General features: G+C 43.0%; 1 protein-coding gene across 1 annotated transcript; it reads right to left on the minus strand.

The window, feature by feature from the left end:
- Window positions 1-6,930: 6,930 nt before the first annotated feature.
- On the minus strand, window positions 6,931-8,733 carry LOC122738275 (la-related protein 1B-like). The gene is given in 3 exon segments (XM_043980337.1): window positions 6,931-8,054; window positions 8,057-8,115; window positions 8,150-8,733. Coding segments are annotated over 3 exon segments (1,767 nt in total).
- Window positions 8,734-8,941: the final 208 nt, after the last annotated feature.

An 8,941-nucleotide genomic window follows, 5' to 3' on the forward strand; every position in this document is an offset into this window, starting at 1 on the left:
GTCAAAGGAGACCAGGACATAAAAGGCTTAAGAACTGCTGATCTAGTCAAATTCCCTCATTTTCAGAAGAGATATCACAAAGCCTAATAAAATTTCAAGGTCACAAACTTAGTAGTAGTAGAGGCAAAATTAGAACCTCTGTCCTAATTGTCTAAGACTCTTTGCTCTCCCATGGGCTCTCATGGTCTCTGGTGCAATATCTCTCAATACTTCAAAACATCAATGGCCTCCTTTCTCCACCAATTCACATCCTAGTACTTCTACAATTTACTAGAGAATCTTCAAGAGTTGTGATGATAAAAACATTCATGACTCTCTGGCCAAACTGCAGATAAATTTCTCCTCCAAATTTAGCCAGGTTGCTTTTCCATTGACAGACATGTATCACTGTATCTGGTTTCAGTTTTATAAATCCACAGAAATCAATTTCACAGGGGAATATAGTAATCGATCACATGAAGCTATATTTAGTGTGATACAGAATCAGTGTCAGTATCCACTAAGATAAGATAAAGTTTTTATCATCATCGGATTCATGGAACTGAGAAGGGTTTTACTGGGTGGTCATCTTTAAGAATTTTAGGGGAAATGGCAGGGCACTATAGTAGAAAGAGTACTGAATTTGGAGACAGAGGACATTGGTTAGAATCGTGACATTCATTACCTGTATGACTTTAAGCAAGTTGCTTAACCTCTCTGAACCTCAGTTTCCTTATCTGTAAAATCAAGGAATTGAACTCAATGACCTCTGGTCCCTTCTAGCTCTAAATCTGTGATCCTCTGTCTTATATGGCTAATACGCAGTGGCTTAAAATGATCCTGGGGAAATGGTCAAAGGATATGAACAGGCAGTTTTCTGATAAGGAAATCAAAGCTATCTATTGCCACATGAAAAAATGCTCTAAATCACTATTGATTAGAGAAATGCAAATTAAAACAACTCTGAGGTAATATTGGCTAATATGACAAAAAAGGAAAATAATAAATGTTGGAGAAGCTGTGGAAAAAATGGAACACTAATGCATTGTTGGTGGAGCTGTGAATTGATCCAACCATTCTGGAGAGCAATTTGGAATTATGCCCAAAGGGCTATAAAGCTGTGCATATCCTTTGACCCAGCAATACCACTATTGGGTCTTTTCCCCAAAGAGATCATAAAAAAGGGAAAAGGACCCACATGTACAAAAATATTCATAGCTGCTCTTTTTGTGGTGTCAAGGAATTGAAAATTGAGGGGCTGCCCATCAATTGGGGAATGGCTGAACAAGTTGTGGTATATGAATGTAATGGAATTCTATTGTGCTGTAAGAAACAATGAGTAGGAGGAGTTCAGAGGAACCTGGAGGGACTTGCATGAACTGATGATGAGTGAGATGAGCAGAATCAGGAGAACATTGTACACAGTATCATCAACATTGAGTGTTGATCAACTGTGATAGACTTGATTCTTCTCAGCAATACAATGGTCCAAGATAGTTCCAAAGGACTTATGATGGAAAAGACTCTTCAAATCCAGAAGAAAAAAATAGAACTGTGGAATATGGATGCAGATTGAACTATACTATTTCTCTTGGTTTTCGTGATGTTGTTTTTCTTTTTGAGGTTTTTCCTTTTTGCTGATTCCTCTTTTATAACATGAGTAATGCAGAAATATGTTTAATGTTATTGTACATATATAACCTATATCAGATTACTTGCTGTCTTGGGGAGGGAGGGAGGGAGGAGGAAGGGGAGGAGGAAAAAAAAATTTGAAACTAGAAATTTTATAAAAAAATGTTGAAAACTATCTCTACGTGTAACTGGAAAATAATGAAATACTTTCACAATTTAAAAAAATTATCCTGGGGAATGTTATTTATTTTTTTACAAATGTAACTGGAAAATATTTAATGAAATAAATAAAAATATATCTAAATAAAACAAAGCAAAATAAAAATTATCCTGGGACATCTGTTTTTCTTCATAAATTTCCTTGTAGTAAGCATAGGCATTAGGACTAAGTCCTTGGTCATTCTGACATGCATATATTATTAGTAAGGTTATTTCCCTTAGCTCAGAGTCAAGTGAAGAGAGAGGAATAGTCTACAAAAGGAGTAACTAGCAACCCATCCTGGGTATATTATCATGGGTATAATTCATTTAAGGCTGAAGAGATTCCTTTTACCAATTCAAGTTACCAAGTCTTCAAGAGTTGTCTAGAGGGGCAGCTAGGTGGCGCAGTGGATAGAGCACTGGCCCTGGATTCAGGAGTACCTGAGTTCAAATCCGACCTCAGACACTTAACACTTACTCTAGTGTGACCCTGGGCAAGTCACTTAACCCCAATTGCCTCACTTAAAAAAAAAAAAAGAGTTGTCTAGAACCTAGCTTCTTACACTATGGGTTGTGACTCCATATGAGGTTGTATAACTGAATGTGGGGGTCACAAAAAATTTGGCAACAGTAAAAGGTTACGTATACCTATTTTATACCTATATACCTTGGGGTTGTGCAAAAATTTCTTGGGCAAAAAGGGGTTGTGAGTAGAAAAAGTTTAAGAAGTCCTGGTCCAGAGCACTAAGGTAGTACATTTTAAGTTCAAATAATTGCAAATATATACTTATGGGGGCAGCTAGGTGGCACAGTGGATAGAGCACCGGCCCCGGAGTACCTGAGTTCAAATCCAGCCTCAGACACTTAACACTTACTAGCTGTGTGATCCTGGGCAAGTCACTTAACCCCAATTGCCTCACTAAAAAACAAAACAAAACAAACAAACAAAAAAAGCAAACATATACTTATTTGTTTTTGTTATTTAAAGTTAAATGTTTAATGAATTTACAAGAAAAAATATTTCCCCCATTCCCCCAGATTTCCTCTGTAAACTTCTTATTATAGGACTTTGGTCTTCACAAAAAAGATATCCAAGTAAGACTCCCTTTCATAGGTTGAATAACACTTGAGTCCATTTTCAAGGGTGAATAGTTTTGAACATTGAATTTGTTCAACTTAAAGTTTAATTGTTGAGTTCATTCCTCTTTCTGACATAGAGCTACAGTTAGACTTATACTCCGGATCAGCAAAGAAAATCAACTCAGACATGGAGCTGGTCTTGTCCACATTGGATCGACTTATTATCATTTCTCAGCATGACCCTGGGGCTTTGTTTCAAGAGTATGATGATCAGTATTGATGGAAGTGTTTCCTCTCTTCTAAGCTGTTCCTCTCTCCATCCCTCCATTCATTCTGTTGCTTAGATGGATTGTCTTGTTCAGTTTGGAGATTATCCAGAAACTCATCTAGTAAGTGAGTTCTCCCTTATTGGATTTTTTCAAGATAAGGGTTGGATCACCATTTCTTGGTGATGGTGTAGGGTAGTGGTGTCAAACTCAAATAGAACCAGATCTTTCTGGGCACATTTTGACTTAGAAAACTAACAAATTGACATTATATATATTGTATTGTATTTTTATTTATTCTGTTAAACATTTCCAATTGTTTTTCAATTTGGTTCAGGCTATGTATGGCTACTTGTAGCTTGGGCTCTGGTGTAGAGAACACTCTTGTTAAGACACAGGTTGGATTGGATGGCTTCTGAGGACCTTTCCAACTCAGGGATACTGTGATAATATGCTTACTCACCTCTGAATGGTCTGGGCACTCAGCCTTTTCACTACAAGCCAGTCAGAGGAAGGGAGGGGGCTTATTCACTTTTGGTCTTAACCCCAGAATCCCCCATGAGCCACCTTGTCTTGGTTATTCCTTGGATATTTGTCTGTACTATTCATAGTCACAAGAAAAAGATCCTTTTTTCTTTCTGTAAATTACCATCTCACAGCACAATAACTATAACCTTTTCTTCTGCTCTCTGGGTATTGAAATAGCTTATATAAGAGAATTTATTTGCAGTTCAAGTAGCAATTTAAATGGAGGTAGTAAAAATCAGTAGGAATGCCTCCTCCATTTCCATATTCTGTTGATTAATTCCCATAGTGCACAGCTTAAGTTGAAATGGTCAGGAGTTAACCCCATTCTCTTCATAAAAGATGGGCAAACAGTTCTCCAGTAAGCTTTGCTCTTTACATTTGCCCTCTAAGTAACAGAGCCTGACATGCTGAACACCTTGGTGAGCCATACTCAATAAGGCAATGGTAGCCTTGGAGACAGGATGGATTTTTCTCTCTCCCAATATTGTCTATGGTTTTCTACTATAGAGGAAGCATGAAACTTGGCTGCTCTTCTTCATGCAAATTCTACTGACTTAAGAAGTTGAATGTGTATGTTAGGTCAATGGAGGCTCATCGTGCATCTTGGTGTAAAAATGAAATATTTTTACTGCAGATAATTAAGGACTGAAGTCTGATGGCAATCCACTGAGTGTACTAAGTATAATAAGTCTATGTTCTCAGTCAGGAAAAAATAATATAATGAGTAAGCACAATTCCATCCAACAGACTGGCCAGGGATTAACTTCATTGCTACTGAGGACTGATGCAATTGTGACTCTCACGCCAAAATTTAACAGATGTCTCTGCTTGGAGAATGAGGGACTTGGAGAGGCTGGCTCAATGAACAAGCTTCTAATATCATTATTCATTAAAGCTAGGTCTGCTTCTCCTAATGAAATTATGTCTTGGGTTGATCAGTAGAAATGAAAACTAATGATTAACCAGCTGGATATCAGCCTGCAGACCTTCTCCCTTGTTTCCTCAGTGGTGGGGCGAGGGGGAGGACATTAAGACTGGGAGAATAAGGAAAGGACTTATGAAAGAGAATTTTGATGAAGCTTGAAATACTATGAGGAGGATGAAAGACTATTCAACCATAGTCTCTCCTTTTTTTACTTCAGCTGAAACATAATATATTCTGCTCCAGCCTTTTACCTTTACTCTGTGTGAGCTCTCTGCTTCTAATGTGTTTCTTGTAAACAACACATTGTAGGATTCTGGTTTTTAATCCACTCTGCTATCCACTTCTCTTTTATGGGAGAGTTCATTCCATTAACATTCACAGTTATGATTACTAACTCTGTATTTCCTTTTATTCTATTTTCCCCCTTGTTTTTACTTTTCTCCTTTCACCCTGTCCCTCCTCACCAGTATTTACTTCTGAACACTAACCTCCCTCAATCTGACCTCCCTTTTATCAGCACCCCTGATTTTTTCTTTTCTCTTTCCTCCTCTACTTCCCTATAGGGTAAGATGAATTTCCATACCCAACTGAGGGTGTATATTATTCTCTCTTTGAGCAAAATTCTATGAGAGTAGATTCAAACAATGCCCATCCCTCCCTTCTTTCTCTCTACTATAATAGATCTTTTCATGTAATGTAATTTACCCCATTCTGTCTCTTTTTTCATCACATCGAAATCAACTTACCTACACCCTTAGTCTATATATACTCTTCCCATCTGCCCTAATAGAGATAGTTTTCAAGAGTTACAAGTATCATTTTCCCATGTAGGGATGTAAATATTATAACCTTATTGAATAACATGTTTTCTCCTCTTTTTTTACCTTTTTAATGGTTCCCTTCAGTCTTGCATTTGAAGATTGAATTTTCAGTTCTGGTCTTTTGATCAGGAAAGTTTTAAAGTCCCCTATGTCCATCTTTTCCTCTGAAAGATTTTGCTTGATTTTACTGGGTAGTTGATTCTTGGTGGCAATCTAAGTTCCTTTGCTTTCTGTAATATTATATTTTAAGCCCTCTGATCCTTTAATGTTGAAGCTTCCAGGTCCTGTTTAATCCTGACTGTGGCTCCTTGATATTTAAATTATTTCTTTCTGGTTGCTTGCAGTGTTTTTTCCTTCATCTGATAATTCTGGAATTTGGCTACAATATTCCTTGGACTTTTCATTTTGGGTCTCTTTCATGAGGTGATTGGTGGATTCTTTCAGTGACCATTTTACCCTCTGGTTCTATGAATTGAGGCAGTTCTCCTTGATATTTTCCTAAAATATGCTATCTAGGCTCTTTTTTTTGGATCATGGCTTTCAGGTAGACCAATATTTCTTAAATTGTCCCTCTTGGATTTATTTTTCAGGTCTGTTGCTTTCCTGATGATGTATTTGTGCAGGGCGAATGAGGGTTAAGTGACTTGCCCAGGGCCACACAGCTAGTAAGTGTTAAGTGTCTGAGGCCGGATTTGAACTCAGGTACTCCTGAATCCAGGGCCGGTGCTTTATCCTCTGCGCCACCTAGCTGCCCCCCCCCCCAATCCGTTTTTAATCCACAAAGTGAGATAAACTTTAGAGACAGCCCCTAATTCGGCTTTATCCAGAGTGTAGACCAGGTCTGTGTCCCTTCCAGTCAAGGTTGAAGGACGTTGGCAGGGAAGTTAAGGTCGAGTGCTCTACCATGCCCGTATTGTGGATAAAAGAATACTTTCCAAGGATAAACACCTGGAAGATTCGAACATTAAAATTCCTTGGGGAAAAATAAAAGGAGCAGCGTGTACCTGAACATCCTCCTGTCGTCTCCCTTATTCAGTTACAAAAAGACGCTTAAATAATCATCAAAATCAAAAGGGGGGGGGCAGCTAGGTCGCACAGTGAAAAAAGCACCAGCCCCGGAGTCAGGAGCACCTGAGTTCAAATCCAGCCTCAGACACCTGACACTTACTAGCTATGTGACTCTGGGCCAGTCACTTAACCGCAATTGCCCCCCCCCCCAAATATCCAAAGCAGTTAGGCAGAAAATTCATGCCTACCAAAAGTAAGCAAACAACGTGAGCGAATGAGAGGTGGGTGAGGATTACAGTTTCAAGTTTTACTCTCAGGTCCCTGCTTTTGGTAGTTTTTCCCTCCCTCTGGGAAACACGTGATTATAATTCAGGGCGTCCAAAGTCATTGCGTGAAGTTTACACTTTCTATGGAATCCCCAAAATACAAAACACAGAAGGAAAGAACAGAAAATGAAAAAGGACAGGAAGATTGGACCCCCTTGTCCTTCCTAGTGGTCATCTGTTGTGGCAGAAGAAAAGCCAGTCCGTGAGTAAAAGGCTTGCTTTGGTACGAACTCTGGGCAGTCGACGAGCTGAGAGAAGTCGATTTGTGGCACATTGCGTGGAGGAGTGTCAGGAATTGGCCATTGTTCTGGTGCCACCTTTTTCCTCATGTTCTGGCCCACGATTTCCACTTCTGCACTGTCTTTCAAAGCCTCCACAATGAGATGAACATTTGTAGTCAGGGCTTGAACACGCGGGAAACTCGCAATCAGAGAAATCGGCAAGAAACCGCGTTCATCCATGTTCCTCCTAAGAAAGAAGTCCCGTTCCAAATTTTCTATACTGAAGTAATATTCAATTTGGCGCTTGATGTATTCTTTGAGCAGCGATTCATCCACATAATACAGCAGCACTCCTGTGCCATCGCCATAGTAATACATGATGCTAGTGTAAAGTTGTGGTTGAAATGGCTGCTCAGGGCTTTCACCATGTGGTTCTGGATACCCATAGGAATACTCCAAGGTCCTTGGAGGGTGGCCTCTGTCTCGGCCTCGTCCCCAGCCAGGTCCTCTTCCCGGACGTCTAAAGCGACCTGGAATCGTGCCACCTGCACTTCTTCCACTGGAAACTTCATCCTGATCATCTCTGTTGTCTGTCTCACGTCTCCAACTTGGTGAGTCATTTGGTGGGTTGTTCTGTGCGGACTCATTGGGCTCTGGCTGAGATCTGGAGCTGTTCCGTGACCCTCGTCTTTCTCGCCTATCAGGTCTTACATCGTCCAAATGAAGTGGTACCCACTTGGGCTTATTAGCTCTTTTTCTTCGATGATTGGACTTCGCCTCTCCCTCACTGACATTTTCTCCAGGCACATCGAGCTTTGCTTCAGGGTTGTCTCTGCTTTCCCCGTCGGTTCTCTTTTCAGTCTTCTCCTCCTTTTGTGTTCTGTCTTGTGGCTTCTTCTTTGGTTGATTGGTGACCTTGTGGCGTTCAATGTCCCCCAGTTCACTTGGGGTTGGCCAATTTGCGATGTCACTGAAGTCACAAGCCATGCTGGTGGTCTGGGTCTTGGGTTGTCCGGCTTTTCTAATTTGTGGGGAGCTTCGTGCTGGCTCAGCTGGCTCGGGCGTTGGCGCGGCGGCGGCGGCGGCGGCGGCGGCGGCCCGGGTTTGGGCCCGGTTTTGGGCCCGGTTCTGGTCCCGGTTGTGGGCCCCGGTCTGGCCCCGCGAGGTGGCCCCCAGGGCCGGAGGCTTCCCCGCGCAGGGCTTCTCCGTGGGCGGCAGGACCCGGGGCCGCTGCCGGGCGGGGGCGCTGTCACCGTCGGCCACATGGCCATCAGCGTGGTCTTCTCGGTCCTCGGGCCCCAGGGGGCTCCCGGGCTTGCCAGCCTTGTGGACCAAGGGCCGTCCTAGGGGCTTCAGGGGCACCGGCGCTTGGGGCACGCCGTGGCCCAGGGCCACTGCAGCGGCGGCGGCAGCGTTGGTGTCGCAGGGCGCCAGCTGCCGCGCCTCCACTGTGGCAACGGGGACGGCGGCCCCGGCTCTCTTGGCAGCTCCCGCGCCCATACCCATAGCGGGGACAGGCCCGGGCTCGGCCGCCGAGGCAGCCCAGGCCGCCTCCTCGCGTGGAGGGACGCAGCTCTCAGCAGACAAGGTCCTTCCCCGCAAGGCTGGGGCCGGGCCCTGGTCACGGCCCTGGTCACGGCCACGGTCACGGTCATGGTCACGGTCACGGCCACGGCCACGGCCAGGCATAGTTGGCCCGCTTGGAGAATTCTGCTTCCTCTCCTCTGGTGGTGTGTCCCTTGCCATCTTCCTTAGAGATCGAAATGGTAGGAAGGGATGCAGGAACACTGAGGCTTTAGATCTTTCTACCGTCCCTTCAAGTTCCACACAGGAGAAAGCACGAGCCCTGGCTCCTTTGGTTTTCCGGAGATCTTCTCTGAAGGTAGGGCCACCATTTATAGAGGAAGAAGGCCTTCCCACACGGGAGGGGAGGGGAGGAAAGGGGAGGGGAGGG

This window comes from Dromiciops gliroides, chromosome 2 (assembly GCF_019393635.1).
Source record: "Dromiciops gliroides isolate mDroGli1 chromosome 2, mDroGli1.pri, whole genome shotgun sequence".
Lineage (NCBI taxonomy): Eukaryota > Metazoa > Chordata > Mammalia > Microbiotheria > Microbiotheriidae > Dromiciops > Dromiciops gliroides.